General features: G+C 43.2%; 1 protein-coding gene across 1 annotated transcript in view; it reads right to left on the bottom strand.

Moving 5' to 3' along the window:
* Nucleotides 1–7,364: 7,364 nt before the first annotated feature.
* GABRR1 (gamma-aminobutyric acid type A receptor subunit rho1) overlaps nt 7,365–17,725 on the bottom strand; it is a 33,396-nt gene continuing 23,035 nt past the window's right edge. Inside the window, exons 5-9 of the mRNA XM_052645865.1 lie at nt 17,084–17,166; nt 13,977–14,117; nt 11,427–11,579; nt 9,374–9,570; nt 7,365–7,658 (exon numbers count right to left, since the gene is read on the bottom strand). Of these exons, the coding sequence (XP_052501825.1) occupies nt 7,365–7,658; nt 9,374–9,570; nt 11,427–11,579; nt 13,977–14,117; nt 17,084–17,166 (868 nt within the window). The remainder of the gene's footprint in view (nt 7,659–9,373; nt 9,571–11,426; nt 11,580–13,976; nt 14,118–17,083; nt 17,167–17,725) is intronic.

The following is a 17,725-nucleotide window of genomic DNA, read 5'->3' as shown; positions in this document are numbered from 1 at the left end:
AGTCTCTCATTCAGTATTACAGATGTTGATTTGCTTTTGTACTATAATGTCATGTTATTTATATGAGAATTTAAAAAGAACAATTATTTTTGTTTAAAAAGGAGTGTTTTACTAGTCTCAGATGCTTAGAAATGCCAGGACAAGTTTTACATGATAAGACATAGGTACATAATTACAGTATTGAATTTTCTTAAAAAATATTTTTCAACTTCAGTACAAAGTCATACCATGTAATAACTGAAATGCCACAGAGCAGATTTTTAGATTCTTATCAATGGCTAGAGAATAAGTGCCTCATATGAAAAAAAATTACAAGTGTCCGTGGTTTTTTTGGTTTGAACTGGCTTTCAAAATAGAGTCCAAATCTGTTCTTTTTTGTCCAATGATTAAAATGTAAAATGAGCATTGATTAGTATAATGGCTCATAGCATCCAATCACTTTAAAAAATAAACCTTAGAAATACAAAATAGAAAAGACTATCAAATCAAGGTCTTCAATAGACAAAATTCTTGTTTGGCTCAAAAGACTAAGTAGACATTGCCCCACTGAGTAAACAATGAGTTGGCTTTGAGAGTTTGAACTTTTATCTATTAGTTGTGTTGCTAATGCCTGACACCTTTTTATTTGACCCGAGAGAATGGAAAGCAGTTCAAAAACTTCATGTTTTCCCACTTGAGCTTAATTTATTTAAGGAATAACCAAACCTAGATCCCAAGCATTGTTACTGCCTGTGAATGATATGGATTCAGGATTAACCATCACTTCAAGCTTTGTCATCAGACCTGACTCATTCCTCACAGGAGGATCATGTGTTGTATATGAGAAGCTTAAAAGAGTTTGATCCAAATCTAAGTACCCCTGAACTATAAAAATTCAAGTTTGATTTTAGCTTGATAGAGGAGTAAGAGGCCACCTGTGAAGAAGTAGACTTAGGTGCAGCTGAAATCTTAGCAAAACTTTAAGTTGTCTGTCCATTAATCTCTGAAAGTGGTGAGGGGCTACTCAGTTATTGTTCAGCCTAATGTTTCCTCAAAGATGGAGCGGTTACCCACAGCAACTGTTTGGTATACCTCCCATTGTCTTACCTCCCACTCAAGAGGGTTGTGTGTTTTTAAGACAAGCTCTTTTGTAAAAAATACGTATGTAAGAAGAGATTATAATAGAAAATCCTGGCCAGAAAGAGATCGCAGCCACAGCTGTTTGAGATGTTTATGATGGTGCTCAGTCATGTCCAACTCTTCATGATCCTATGGACCGTAGCCCACCATGCTCCTCTGTCCATGGGATTTCCCAGGCAAGAATACTGGAGTGGGTTCCCATTCCCTCCTCCAGGGGATCTTTCCAACGTGGAGAATGAACCCACATCTCTTATGTTTCCTGCAGTGGCAGGCAGGTTCTCTACTACTGGGTCCACCTGGGGAAGCCCCTTATCTCTAGGAGTCTCTCCAATCAGATTTTAGCCCATGTTTCCCAGCTTCTGATGTTGCTATTACCCTACCTACCCTCGGCCATTTTCTAAGTTCTGGCCTAAATATTACTTGTTTTGTTGATCCAAGGTTGACACAAAAGAATTTAGAAAATCAAGGGGAAATAATAACAAAACTTTAGAAATTAACTCACAAAGCATAGATTTTTTATTCTAAGATGATAACAATTTGACTAATAAAACTTGTTTTCTGTCCTCACCCCAATATGTCATAACTGTATTTATTACCTATTAATATATGGCCTTGATTTATCCATTCCCATTGCCAAAGAGATACATTTTTCTGCGTGTACAGAAGCACGTTCTTCACGTTGAACCAGTTTCTGATGTTTTGGTTATTTGCGAGGGTGGGTTGTTTGTTTTTGACACTGTGAAGTGTCCTTGTTTTGGCTTCATTAGCAGACAGCTATTATTGAGTGCAGGATAGGCTGAGTAGGAAAAAGCTTATTCTGACTCTTGTTTCTAATTCTTTTCACATCTCCTGAAGGGCCAGCTCACCCTCTTTTAGCTCAGTAGAAGGCCTATACAAACTAAAATGGAATTTTGAAAAGGGTGGAGAGACAGCTCTCCTGGGAATTAAGAGTTGAGGTCATTTAGAGGATGATGACCTCTGGGATTTTAAGGTCAATGAATCTGGAGGTGAATGTCATGTGTGAGCAGAGAAGGACAATCTTCATAGTGAATAAAGCAAATCACACTGAAAAAAAAGGAAAGGTAACCGCTGAGAAAGAGAAGCTGTCTGCAATCGTTAAAGTGCTCATCAGGCACAGCCATTTATTTACTTCACGTCTTTGTGATTCCTGTGGTCTTAAGTTAGTTTGAGTGGGTTACTGTTCCATTGAATCACTAAGGTATAGTTTTGAGCTTCCCTTGTTGCCTCAGATGATAAAGAATCTGCCTGCAATACAAGAGACCTGGGTTTGATCCCTGAATTGAGAAGATCCCCAGGGAAAGGGAATGGCTACCCCCACTCCAGTATTCTTGCCTGGAGAATTTCATGGACAGAGGACCCTGGCAGGCTATGGTGTCACATAGAGTCACAAAGAGTCAGATATAACTGAGTGATTAACATTAACAAGGTACAGTTTAATTCCATTTGTGATTTTTAAAGTTTTAAAAAGCTGAGAACTTAGAATTACACTACACACTATTTACTCAATATAATAGTAATACTGATCTCAAATCAGCATCCATTCTATACATTCATTGTTTTTTTTAATTTATTTATTTATTTATTTTTAAATTTTAAAATCTTTAATTCTTACATGTGTTCCCAAACATGAACCCCCCTCCCACCGCCCTCCCCATAACATCTCTGTGGGTCATCCCCATGCACTAGCTACATTCATTGTTAATATGAGGAAATTAAGTCTAGAGTGTGACAAGAATATTTCCCTCAGATTCATCACAGTATTATTTTTTATCCAGTGTTAAGGAAAAGATTGCCATGTACACTCATAGTATGGAATGATTTTAATGGCTGCAAAACATAGGGAGTTTTTAGTAGGAAAATGGTCATACTATGTCATGGAAAAAACCTGTACCAATTTGTATATAAAATATGGTGGCAACTATACAAAACTATGTAGAAAAAAAGATGAGACGTAACACTAGTTGCCCATGGCTAATAGGATTATGAATGGGTTTTTTTCTGCTTTTTATAACTTTAAAAATTACCATCCCCTCCAAAACAAAAAAGGTAGAAAGAAAGGAAATATTCCTCCCACATAGAGTAAGCATGAAATACTGAGTTGCTTCATGTATAAATGCAGCTCTTACATAACTTTTTGTGAATGATACTAAAGGTATATGGTTACACAAACCTAGTTCAGTGCTTTGCTCAGTTGAATGTATGTAGGAATCACCTGGGGAACTTGTTAACATACAGATTCTAATGGGTGTGGGGTGAGGCTTGATGTTCTGCTTTCCTAACATGTTCCTAGGTAATGTCAGCGCTCTTCTGGGAATTACAAGTATTTGTCCCAATTATATATAAATAAAAACTAAACAATATGAAATTGAAAAGTTAAAGCATCCAATTATTTTGAGAGTGGTGATAATACTTGCTGCTAAGTCACTTCAGTCGTGTCCGACTCTGCGCAACCCCATAGACAGCAGCCCACCAGGCTCCGCCGTCCCTGGGATTCTCCAGGCAAGAACACTGGAGTGGGTTGCCATTTCCTTCTCCAATGCAAGAAAATGAAAAGTGAAAGTGAGGTCGCTGAGTCATGTCCGACTCTTCGAGACCCCATGGACTGTAGCCTACCAGGCTTTTCCGTCCATGGGATTTTCCAGGCAAGAGTACTGGAGTGGGATGCCATCACCTTCTCCGGTGATAATACTTAAGTGAACTAAATCATTTTATTCTAACATTATTAATGTGTTTGTTGGATAATGTGCTTTTTTATTACTGCAAATACTGGAATTTCCCATACAAAGACAGTTGTAACAAGTTTTTTTAATAACAATCAGAATGAAATGTTCTTTCTCTGTATGCTTTATTGTGATCATTATGACTTACATTCACACACAGTTTTGGGCTCCATGGTCAAACCCACAAGTCCACGTTCCTACAGGGTGGAATTCAGGCTCAGATCTAAGTTTGTGAAGTTCTCCAGTGAATTGGAAATATAAAATAATTAAACAAACTGGTCCTTTACCACAGACGGTTTGAGAAGCACTGCTCTTGAACATTGCATGCTACATACTAGGTGCTTAGAATTACTTGGTGAATGAATGAATAAATACAAAACATGCCACTATTAAAAATGAATAAATAGAAAAGTGCAACCATTAAAAATTTTTTCCTCATATTAACGTTTATGCATTGTGAGTGACAATTTGTTTATTTGTTCAGTATTCATGTGATACCTGCCTTTTTTTTTTCTTTTTTTAGCTGTACTGCATGGCATGCAGGATCTTAGTCTCCCCACCAGGGACTGAATCCATGCCCCTGCAGTGAGACACAGTCTTAATCATTGGATCGGCGGGGAAGTCCTCATACCTGCCTGTTAACTAGACAATATTGTTAACTAAATCTCTCTACTCTCCAGTCAAGCCAACAAGTTATTAAGTACGATAGATGTCCACATATAAAGGGTGGTTTTCTCCAAAATTATCAGAAAGGAGAGTTGCTTTGTATTTGGGTTTTTATGAAGTCAAATTACAGAGTCCTGTCTCAGTGACAGCTTTGAGAGCACAGTACTGTCACCTCAATCAATGCTGTTAGATGCTTGTAGAGGTCACCTGAGAATTGCTAGAAAAGGTAGCAAAGACATTGAACATGAATTCAATAACTTATTCTTCATACCACTAGTACAGATATCAATGTAAACAAGCCTTTTAAAGATCACTCTAGAAAATAATACTGTATGTGATAATGTTGTAAAGATCAAGAGTAAATACTTGTAATATGCACTGTTGTTGTTGTTCAGCTGCTTAGTTGTGTCCAACTCTTTGTGCCCCCATGGACTGCAGCGCACCAGGCTTCCCCGTCCTTCACACTCTCTCCTGGAGCTTGCTCAAACTCCTGTCCATTGAGTCAGTGATGCCATCCAACCATCTCATCCTGTCACCCCCATCTCCTCCTGCCCTCAGATGCACTAGATATACTGTTATGAAGCTGAATAATTCCAATAGGCACATGGGCTAAATCGTGTCTTCCCAAAATTTGTATTTTAAAGTTCTCACCCCTGTGATTTCTTTGAAGATAGGGCCTTGAAAGAGGTAATTAGGGTTAAATGAGATCGCAAGGGCAGGGCTATAATCCAATATGACTTGTGTCACCTAAAAGAAGAGACACCAAAGATGCATGTACTCAGAGAAAGAGGCCAGATGAGGACAGCAAGTAGGCGGCCATCTGCCAGCCAAGGAGACAGACCTCAGGAGAAAACATACCTGCCAACCCCTTGACCTTGGACTTCCAGCCTCCAGAACTGAAAGAAAATAAATATCTATTGTTTAAGCTGCCCAGTTTATGGTACTCCACTCTGGCAGCCTGAGCAGACTAATACAATACAGCATCCTATATGCTGGTTCAAATGGCAGAGCTCCCCAAACGCTGTGGATGGAAGTCCAGATTATGTGTCCTGGAAACCCGCCCAGATGGTTCAAAGTGGTCCTGCTCCGAGGAAGAAGCAAGTGGCAGAGATGTTTTTGAAACTGATTGGAATTGTTTCATAAAATAAGCATGAAAAAGGTAATGTTCTAAAAATGTTTTTTGTATTAAAAGTTGACATTTAACTATTTCATCTATATTCCTTTACATTTTTCTACTAGAGTTTGCTATTTAAAAAAAAGCTTTTTTTTATTTCAATAAAATGAGAGATTCCCCTGTAACTAGACTTTCTGAAATTTTGGTTGTTTGTTTTTTTTTTTCAAAGACCAAAGTATAGCCTTCATGAAGAAATAACGTGATATAGGGATCAGTCAAATTAGCTTTGGAGTAAAAATGACATAATAGGGTATAGAGTTTATTTGAATTTCAAACAAATGCTTTATGTATAAATTTGATGGGAGTTGATCCTGTGGCTATATAGTATGAATAGCTATATGTTGTTTAAATAATACACCAAATTAGAACCCTCTCCTTTATCCCCTGCCCTGATATCAGTGGCCATTGCTTTCTGGTTCACAGAAGATGGTGGTATTCACTGAGTATAAATGGAGATGTCCAGTGATGTGTAACCATTTCTTTTTCATTTCGGCATTCTCTTCTACATTCAGTAACCATGTATTTCTCATCCTAACAAATTATAGGTAGTCCCAAATTATGCATTTCCTTGCCATGGTTATACAGAAAAAAGTTGGTCTAATCCCAGGTTCATCAGTGAAGATATCACATTACTAACTTCACTTTGAACTCGGACATGCTGCAAGGTGGAGATTCATGAAGCAGTGATTATCAAACAGGGAACAGTCACACACAAATTTTCTAGGCTAGTTACCCCTATGACAAAACTGACAAAATGCCTGCAAATACTCTCTTCTTCAAAGTTTCCTTACCAGGGAAACACCTACCAAAATCAGAAACCACTGTACCAATCTAAAGAGCTTTTCTTGTGAAGAGGTGAAACCTTAGGAACCACAAGATGTAAATAAAGTAGGAATATTATTATTGCCTTGTAATGAAACCAACACGAAGAGATGCATGTAAAATAGGAAAGAGGCTACAGACTGAAGCATAAGTTTTGGTCAAAGTGGAGATTTAGGTGCATGTAAATGAGTGGCTCAGCGGTAGAGAATCCACCTGCCAATACAGGAGATGTGGGTTTGATCCCTGGGTCAGGAAGATCCCCTGGAGAAGGAAACAGCAACTCTCTCCAGTATTCTTGCCTGGGAAATCCCATGGACTGTGTAGCCCAGCAGGCTCCTCTGTCCATGGGATTTCCCAGGCAAGAATAGAGTCGCAAAGAGTCGGACATGACTAACCAACTAAATGACAACAACAAAAGAACTTAGGTGCTTCCCGGATCCACCCGGTCCAGCGAATAGAGTCACCCTCACGTAAAGGATATGATTCGTATGAATAAGTATCTAGAGTCTAAAACAGGTTGAACTACAGTGTGCCTACCCCACCCCAGGGTGCCTTTTCTCTTAGAAAAGCGCATTGCTTTTCTGAGAGATCCCAGTTACAACTACCATCAGTTGCTCCGGGTGTCTCTATACCTTCAGTACCGAGTATAATGCTGTGTATACAATAAGCAGTTAACAAGTGTAAATTAAACCAGTAAGTGCCTTGTCAGTGTAGTTTTGGAAAGCTGGAGAAGGGTGGGTACTGGGAGCTTTCTTCTCATCATAACCTTAAATTATGTCTCATCACCCAATTATTTCTATAGTACATACAGAAGAATGTGAAATGTATAGAATTACAGGCATTTATGAGAAAATCGACCAGTATATTAAATTGAATAAGATGTATGCAGCTGGAAAAATGATCCTTGAGTATTTATCGATGGCGTGGGTGTCAATCCTCATGCTCACGTAGCTGCTCCTCTGGCTTTTCCTCCGCGGGGAGCTCCTCTCCGAGGCCAGCGTCAGCTGCACCATCATCCTGTCGGGCTTGTCTCCGTTCTCGGGGGTATAGTTGCCCAAGTCATTCACCTCCCCATCACTGTAGCTGCCGTCCAGGAGGACTGCACGCGGCTGAGGCAACCCGCAGGTGCAGGGAAGCTGCGGATATAGCAAACGCACGCTGGAATGCAACTCAACCAACAAAGTTGCACAGAGGAGGGGATCGCCTTTTCCTACTTTCTTTCAAGGTGTGTGTATTAGTTGCTCAGTCGTGTCTGACTCTTTGCGACCCCCTGGACTGTAGCCCACCAGACCCCTCTGTCCATGGGATTCTCCAGGTAAGAATACTGGAGTGGACTGCCATTCCCTTCTCCAGAGGATCTTTCTGACCCAGGGATCAAACCCTAGTCTCCTGCATTGCAAGCAGATTCTTTATCATTTGAGCTACAGGGAAGTCCTTTCTTTCAAGGGGTTGGGAGAATAATGATGGTGGCACTGAAAACATTTTATCAATGAAAGAGCAGGTAACCCATCAACTGTTAGGGAACACCAAGTGATATTGGAGGCCCACAAGATGTTCTCTGATATGACCCCTGATAGAAATGTTTGCAGTTATTGTGTGTGGGGGTGGGGGGTGCGGAGAGAGAGAACGAGAGAGAGATGGGGTGGGAATTTGAAAGGTGTGGCATTGTGGGGATAGTTTCCTCTACAGAGCCTGAGTTTTCTGGAGGAGATAATCACTGAACTGCAGACAGGAGAATGAAGGGGAAACCAGGTGGGAGGGAAGGTGATCTGGGAAGTGATGGGAGTTGTATGAGCTCACACATGAAGGAAATTTTCCTAGAATGGAGGATGTGGTTCCTTGGAAGCTTATATATATATAAGCTTTTAAGAGACAAACATATCTATCCATCTATCTATGTATAATACATATATATAATGTTTATTGCAGCATGTTATAGTGGCAAAAAATGGAAAAGAAAAACACTACCCATCAATAAGGGAATAAATCATGTTGTAATACATCCAAGACATTCTTTATTATGCAACTATTTAAAAGACTGTCTTGGAAAGAGATATTTCTGGAAGCTTCTTTTATGATTCCTCTATGTTCATAAATCATTTGTCCCACCATGTTGAATTGCCATTTACTTTTATCCCTGAACTAGGAACACCACCAAGATTGAAGAGACGCCTTAGTTAACTTGACTTAGCTCCTGGTCTATGTGTGGGTGCTCAGTCGTTCAGTCCCGCCTGACTCTTTGAGATCCCATGGACAGCAGCCCACCAGGCTCCTCTGTCCATGGAATTTTCCAGGCAAGAATACTGGAGTGGGTTGCCATTTCCTTCTCCAGCTCATGAAAGTGAAAAGTGAAAGTGAAGTCGCTCAGTCATGTCTGACACTATGGGACCCCATGTACAGCAGCCCACCAGGCTCCTCTGTCAATAGAATTTTCCAGGCAAGAATACTAGAGTCGGTTGCCATTTCCAGGAAGCTAGTTTATGCTGCTACTGCTGCTGCTAAGTCGCTTCAGTTGTGTTCGACTCTGTGCGGCCCCATAGACAGCAGCCTACCGGGCTCCTCCGTCCATGGGAGTTTCCAGGCAAGAGTACTGGAGTGGGTTGCCATTGCCTTCTCCGAAGCTAGTTTAGGGTAGATGCTAAATAAATGTTTGAATGAGTAAAAGAGGCAGCTCAGAGTAAATTTCACACCATTTAAACTTATTCTCTTGTTTGTTCTTCACAGCTAACTGGTGAAATAGTGGAGAAGGGAGTGTCATTACCCTATTTTACAGAGGCGGTCGGACCTGCCCAAGGTCCTTTGCTAGACCAAATCCTACCCTTGCAGACACTCCTGCTCATGGTAAAGTCACCTTCTCCTGCGGCTTCCGTTCCTTCCGCTCCTGCACGGTGGTCAGGTAGTTGACGGCCGCGTACTCCAGCACCGAGAGGAACACGAACACGAAGCTGACCCAGAGGTAAATGTCCACGGCCTTGATGTAGGACACGCGGGGCATGGAGGCGTTCACGCCCGTGATGATGGTGGACATGGTCAGCACCGTGGTGATCCCTGCAGACACAGAGAGAAAGGAGCAGGGGTTTGTCTTTCACCAAACACACTGGATGGCTCCGTGCCTCTCTTCTTTCTCCCAGCTGCTCCTCTGGCCTAGAACGTCTCCCTCCCTGCCCCTCCAGCTGCTCACATTTCCAGTTTTAGCTTTTACGAAGTTTCTCCTATTACTCTGTTCCCAGCTGTATCCCTGAATCTTTTTATTTTTTGGCTCTGCTCAGTGGCATGTCTTAGTTCCCAGACTAGGGATTGAACCCGTGTGCCCTGCAGTAAAAGCATGGAGCCTTAATGCAGTCAAAGTATGGTGTCTTAAGTGCAGGACTGCCAGGGAAATCCCCCTCCTTGAGTCTTCATCATGGCAACTTTATCACTTTGTTTTTCTGCAGAGAGCCCCTGACAGGTTAGCAGTAAGACAATTCTTTACATTCAGTTGTTTAAAACAAAGGTTGCAGGGGAGTTCCCTGGTAGTCTAGTGGTTAGGATTCAATCCCTGGTTGGGAAACTGAGATTTCACAAACCTTGCAAGCTAGTCAAAAAATAAATTAATTAACTTTATTTATAAAATAAATATCTATAAACAAAATAAGAAGAAGACTGTGTATACGAGCAGGCATGTATGTTTCTTGGAACTCCTTCTCCAAAAGAGGGGGGAAAAGTACACAAGTTATATTTTAATCTTTGTGTCCTTGTTGCTGGTATAGAATCCTGTAGTCCTTGGCCTGTGTTATCAACTGTCAGGCCCTGTCTCGGTCCTGGACCTGGCTGCCCATACTGCAATGTTGACTTAAGGACCCTGTCAATTTTACCAAGAATGATGTTAACCTCATTTATGGGAGACAGATTTCTGAAACTAGAATATTTATTTATTCAGCACAGTAACTGTTCAAGCTACAGAACCACCGTTAGAGGCCAGGGCATCTGTCAGTGGGAATGTCCCTGAGATTTCAAATTAAGCTCAGAACATTTGCTTGGCAAACACCAAATCACAGCGGATTGGGGTCATCTTAAGAGCCAGCACCAATCCAGTTTCACTAAAACCTGGTGAGTCATTCTCTCCCTTGAAGCCCCTGGACCTCTGAGCCATGGGGATGCGTGTGGAATGGGTGCAATATTTAAATCAGGGAGGAGAGTGGATGGCAAACAGCTATTGATAGTACAGTAGGGATTCTCAGAGTTAAGTATGTATAGGAATTACTAGGGGAGAGACTTCTCTGGAAGTCCAGTGGTTGAGACTTCACCTTCTAATGCACGGATGCACGTTTGAGTTCTGGTCAGGGAACTAAGATCCCACATGCCTCTCAGCCAAAAAACCAAAACATAAAACAGAAGGTGTTATAACAAGTTAAATAAAGACTTTAAAAATGATCCACATCAAAGAAAAAGAAAAAAAAGGTTTACTGGGGGAGCTTGTTCAAAATGCAAATTCCTGGAACTTTCTCAGAGATTCTGATCCTATACATGTAGATAGACCCCAGGATTCTTCATTTTAAACAATTTCCCCCAGAGAATCTATCACAAAGATCCCTTGGGCCACCTTTTGAAAAGCCCTGTTACAGAATGTGACTTTCTTATCCAGATGAGCAGAGAAAGCACCGGAGACCAGAACAACCCACTCCAGAACTCAGCTCTACTAAGATTAAAGATGAACTGTTTGTGTGGACTCCCGGGGGACCTAGAAACGGCTTTGCTACACAGATTCTTAATAGTGGCATTATACCTGTGAATGAATAACTTGATGTTTTTCTGAGTTATAATGCCTACAGGGATTCAGGACCCATTTGGAAAGAAGCATTTTATCTGGAAGGAATTCCTTGTATTTTCAGATGTCTTGAACGTGCCCTTGAGATGTTGCTTACCTAAAGGGACTCTGGCGGGCACGGCTCTGCGGTCGATCCAGAAGGACACCCAGGACAGCATGACCATCAGGGTGGCAGGAAAGTAGGTTTGCAGCAAGAAGAAGAAGATGTGGCGACGCAACGTGAAGTTGATGTACAGACGGTTGTACCAGCCTGTGGGACACAGAAAGAAGAAAGAATACACACCATAGCCGCTTAGCTTCCCCACAGGACAGATTTTATTCAGAGAATCATAAATGCCTTAGACGCTTGCCTGGAAACTTACCCTATCTTTATAAAATGGAAGACAGAAAAACCATGGAACAGAATAATTATATGATAACCCACATCATAAGGGTTAGTACATTTCAAGGAATCTTTGGCCCCCGTCCTATACACAAAGGGAACCCCTCAGGAAGGCCATGTAAGACTTTTGTTACTCAGATATGGCACACGGCCCAGCAGCATCACCATCACCTGGGTGCTTGTTAGAAACGTAGATTCTTGGACCCTGCTCTGGATCTACTGAATCATAACTTCCTTTTGGGAATTTCCTGATTGTCCAGTGGTTAGAACTTGGTGCTTTCACTGTGGTGGCCCAGGTTCAACCCCTGGTCAGGGAAATAAGATCCCACAAGCCCCCCACTGTGGTCAAAAAAAAGAAAAAGAAACTTCTTTCAACACTCCTCTCCACATGATTCCTACATATGTTAAAGCTTGAGATGTGTGGATTTAACAACTCCCTCTGGATTTCTTTATGGGGAAAAATATGTTTAAAGTAAAAATACCACGCTCACTACAACCGTACATTTAGGCTATGCTTTAGCTTCACCCTGGTGCTCTTTACAAGGAAAACTTGTATGGAGGAATTGAAGGGAACAAAAAATGGTGGAAGGAGAGGAAAAGGCAGGATAAATTTGATATGACAAGAACTGAAAATAAAATGGGGACTTGGCAACATTAACTGGAAAACTGGCATCCCAGGACAATTTTAGTGCAACGGTTATATTTATAACAGCTCCAGAAAGTGATTGTGGAGGTGCTAGAGATTGAATATGTCCTTCTCAAATTCATGTGTTGAAACCTAATCCTCTAAGTGACGGTATCTGGAGGTGGGGCCTTTGGAAGGTGAATTTCATTTGTGAATTTTATTTCATTGTGAATGGGATTGGTGCCCTTACACAATAGGCCTCAGAGAGCTCCCTTGCGACTTCTTTCCTGTGAAGACACAGTGAGTCCTAGGAAGCGGGCTCTCATCAGACACTGAATATTTCAGACTCCAGGAAAGACGAGCCTGTCTGTGAGGCTCTGTGGGGGTTGTAAGTAGGGTGAGTTTCCTTGATCTTGACTTCCCAGCCTCCAGAACTGTGCAAAACCAGTTCCGGTTGTTTAGAAGCCACCCAGTCTGTGGCTTCCTGTGGCTTCCTGGTGGCTCGGTGGTAAAGAATCTGCCTGCCAATGCAGGACATGCAGAAGATGCCGGTTCGCTCCCTGCATTGGCAAGATCCCCTGGAGGAGGAAGTGGTGATCCACCCTAGTATTCTTGAGCCAATGGACAGAGGAGCCTGGTAGGCTACAGTCTATGGGGTTGCAAAGACTCAGACACAACTAAGCGCACACACACACACACACACAGAGAATTATGGTAGTTTTTTATAGCAGCCCAAGCACACTCAGACAAGAGGGAATGCCAAAATGCTAAGAGTCAAAGGAATGAGGGCTCCCCGAAGGACCAAGACTGGTGGGTGAGGTGTGCGAAAGATAAGAGATGTGACATCACCATATGTTGGAAATGAGCAATGCCTTCTGTTACAGATCGAAGAGTGTAGTCAACCATGCAGTGTTTTAGCAACAGAAATTGCAGAAAGATAAGAGCAAAGTCATCTTGAAAGGGGATTAGTTAAGAAAGAGGCAAGGGTTGGAGAGAGTGAAGCTCAGCTGTAACCTCAGCTGCCAAGAAGACCACAGCGCCTGTCCTCAGACAATATGGTGGTGGAGGCTGGGGTGGCGGTGGCAAGCTTACCCAGACTCAGTTCAAAAAACAACGACACTGCCCATGGGGTGTAGTTCCTGCACTGTGGCTCACAAGAGGGTCATAAGAGGAGCTGTGCAAACAATATGGCAGCAGGGAATTGGTTAAGAGAGAAGAACTCAAAGGGGCTGAAGTCAAGAGAACATGAACAGAAAACAATAAACCTGAAATTGGACTATTTTTGCCCATAGGAGAGGTGTCTCTGGGAGTCATATCAGGGTGAAATTTCTGCTGTTAAACTGTCAATGCAATTGTCTCAAATAGACCTGCACAGAGGGCTTATGTTGGAGTTTTTATTAAGATTTTCTAGGTTAACACTTCTGATGCTGTGGTGGTATCAAAAAACCTCTCTCACCCTGCGCTCACCACCCTCTAGACCCGATCTGGAAATCTCATCTTTGGTTTCAAATCCTAGAGGCACAGGCTCTGCTCAACCAGCCCACACGCCTCCTGAGATCCACGTGGCCCCTCTCTTAGCTCCCTCCCCGCCCCGACCTGTGCTGCTGTGGAAGGCCAGCTCCGTGCTCCCCCCGCCCCACCTGTGCTGCTGTAGAAGGCCAGCTTCGTGGTGGTATGGAATTCCTGGATGAGGAACTGGGAGAGGGAGATCCTCTCGTCTGTCTTTAAGGAGTCATTGCCTTTCTTCCAGTAGAGCATGAGGTCATCTTCCGTGTAGGCATCTAAAAAGACAAGATGGCATCAGATGCCAGGAAAGATAAGCCTGTCTGCGAGGCTCTGTGGAGGTTGTAACAAGACAGCTGAATAAACAAACTGCAGTCCAACAAAGCACAACAAAATCCAAAAAGACAAATCTAATTCTCCTCAGTCTTCCAGAATCATCAGGGCAAAGCTCTCAGGCCTAAATACTCATCCTAACTGCAAAAGTGTTCACCCTTCAAGTCAGCCTAAAAGCAGATGAAGTTGCTATTTTTGTAGACCAGAAACTACAATTTGCTCTTTAAAAAAAAAAAAATTTTTTTTTTTTTCAGGTTCAGTTTAGTTCAGTTCAGTCATTCAGTCGTGTCCAACTCTTTGCGACCCCATGAATCGCAGCACGCCAGGCCTCCCTGTCCATCACCAACTCCTGGAGTTCACTCAGACTCGCGTCCATCGAGTCAGTGATGCCATCCAGCCATCTCATCCTCTGTCGTCCCCTTCTCCTCCTCTGTCGTCCCCTTCTCCTCCTGCCCCCAATCCCTCGTAGCATCAGATGTGGGACTCTTTTCCAATGAGTCAACTCTTCGCATGAGGTGGCCAAAGTACTGGAGTTTCAGCCTTAGCATCATTCCTTCCAAAGAAATCCCAGGGTTGATCTCCTTCAGAATGGTTTGGTTGGATCTCCTTGCAGTCCAAGGCGGCAACATTGCATATAGTTCAACTTTCTAAACCACAGGTAATTTAGCCCTTTCTTCTTTCAAAGGGTGATGATGCATCATTGATGGCAAATACCTTTAAACACTCTCAGGTAATAGGGGCTGCATTCTAGCAAAGAAAGACCTACAAGGAGATTTGCACCCTAACAAGGTCTTTCTCTGCAGACCTCTCGTTGCTCTGCCCAGGGTAGAATCAAGGGGATTTCCCTGAGGATCCCTCCCTCTGGCCCCATACTTCCCCACCCCACTTATTTTAGGTGAGCACACCGCTTACCCCAACCCGGCAGACCCACCTGCTGTTTGGGCAGAACTAGGGGTAAAACCTGAAGGGGCTGCTCCTGTGTCGACAGTTCTTTCTGGGGCTCCCCGAGGCTGTTTTATTCCTCTTTTATTCTACCTTTAACCTTTGACCTATGCGATGACCCCTTTCACGTGTCTACTTGGCCAGGCTATCGTAAGTATCCAGGGATTCAATCCGGCACTAATCTGGGTGCTGCTGGGGAGATGCTTGTTGCTGTGTTATCTACACCCAGCTCACTTGAAATAAAGATGACCCAGGATAACCTGGGTGGGTCTGATCCCATCAGTTGAAAGGCCTTAAGAGTGGACCTGAGGTTCCCTGGAGGAAGATAAAATTCCGCATGTGGACAGCAGGGTGGGCTCCTGCCCGAGAGGCCGCAGCCTGCCCTTGCCACCACCTGCCCTACAGATGCTCACATGAGCCAGTCCTCTGCACCAGCGTCTCCCTGCCTATGTGCTATGGCAGTGGTCCCCAACATTTTTGGCACCAGGGGCCAGTTTTGTGGAAGACAGTTTACTCCATGAACCAGGGTAGGGGCATAGTTTAAAGCACATTACATTTATTGTGCACTTTATTTCTATTATTATTCTATCAGCTCCACCTCAGATCATTAGGCATTAGATCCTGAAGGCTGGGGACCCCTGTCCTATGGTTCTGCTTCTCTGGTGGAAGCCTGACGGGTACCACTGCCTGGGTATCATGGGGAAAGCAAAATTAGTCCTTCGCTGTTAAGCTCCATAAAGGAGATAACAGTAACCTTCTCACAGGGAGCTTGGGAGGATTAAAGGACAGAGCAGGTGGAAAGCCATGGTGCACGAGGCAGTCACTCCCTTGGTCCTGGGATTTATTCTCCCTGACCCCACATTGAGCGGCCCATAGAGCTGTCCCTCCTATGTGTGGAGTCCATGTCCCTGAACTCTTCGGCCCTGGGTGATTGGAGCCAGAGAACTCCTGATCCACCACCACGGCCACGGCAGGCTTACCAAGATGCGCCGGGCCAATGAAAGTCCTCACTGAGACTCTGACACGGGCTGGGACGTGTCAGTGGGTGTGCGCTGGTTTGAGACGAGTGTAGAAGGAGTCATGGTCAGGGGTGAATCAGACTGTGACAGTCAGAGGAAACATTCTGGCAGAGACTGGAGCACGGGGCAGGTGCGTAGAGAGCTAGGGATGCCAGTCCTGGACGCGGCCGCAGCCTTGGTCCTCCTATGGCTATTTACTTTTCCAGGGTTTCTGCATGTGTGTAAGTTTCCCAAGGCCCGTAGGTTATGCCTGAGTGTCTCAGCCACCACCTGCACTCACAGCGGCTGTCCGCTAGGGCAATTGCTGCCCAACTTGTTTTTGCCAGGAAATTCTTCAGCGGAAATCTTACTCAGCAATAACAGAGACCCATAAGGAGCTCTCTGGTGGACTGTGTGATGAGTGCCATGTGGGGGCTTGGACGGAGACCCACGCTTGCTGAGCCCTCAGCTCCCCTTCCCCAGGCACTTGCCCTGGGGAACTGGCAAACCTTCAGTTTCCACAGGACCGAGTTTATAACTACTGCCATGAGTATTAAAAGGGTCAATTGTGGGAATAGAAGGTTTTTAGTGCCAAATTTGTTCCTGATTTTCAAACTTACCCAAGACGTTGCTTCTATCTGAAAAGTCATCTCAAAAGCATAGTCACCTGTGGTGACCTAGAGGGGTGGTGGGATGGGATGGGAGATGGGAGGAAGGTTCAAGATGGAGGGAACATACATATACCTATGGCTAATTCATGTTGATATATGGCAGAAACCAACATGATATTGTAAAGCAATTATCCTTTAATTAAAAATAAATAAATTAAAATTTATTGAGATTAAATTTCTTGTAAAAAAAAAAAAAAGCAGAGTCACGAATAGGAACACATCCTGCTCCTACTCCTGAGAGTCAGAGGCTCTAGGGTAACTTAAGGTCTGCAGGGGCTGTCTGAGCATAGGCTTACTCACAGCTCTCAATTTCAAGCGAGCACGTTTGTGTGTCCAGGGGAAACCGGCTGAAGTCCATGTTGCACATGGCGGTCACTGTAACCCTAGAAACAAACGGATAAAGTCCAAATGTGCAGAGGCTGCAAAATATAAGCACAGAATGATAAAACAAAAGAAAAGGCCTCTGCTTCCTCCCAATATAGAAGAATCTTGTAGTTCATAAGCAGTGTGCCAGGACCTAGAGAACCAAGTAGCTTATGTGTGATTTCCACACTGGAGAACTCTTGGGTGTTTATGTTTAACCCCAGGCTCACCATGGGGCCAACAATGACTCCACTAAGCCCCATCGCATGCAAGCATTTTAGAGAAGCAATGGTCTCCATCGATAAAACAATGTGGGGACTTCTTTTATGGTCCAATGATTAAGATTTCGCCTTCCAGTGGAAGGGGTGCAGGTTCAATCTCTGGTCAGGGAGCGAAGATCCCACATGCCTTGTGGCCAGGAAACCAAAACATAAAACAGAAGCAGCAGTGTAACAAATTCAATAAATATTTTTTAAAAGAGCCACTTCTGAAATTAAAAATAAATAAAAAATAAAACAACGTGAAACCCCAGCTCCTATGGTTTCTTAAAAGAAACCGTAAGAGTATATTGCTCTCCTG

This window comes from Budorcas taxicolor, chromosome 9 (assembly GCF_023091745.1).
Source record: "Budorcas taxicolor isolate Tak-1 chromosome 9, Takin1.1, whole genome shotgun sequence".
Lineage (NCBI taxonomy): Eukaryota > Metazoa > Chordata > Mammalia > Artiodactyla > Bovidae > Budorcas > Budorcas taxicolor.
This window is presented reverse-complemented; position numbering and strand designations above follow the sequence as displayed.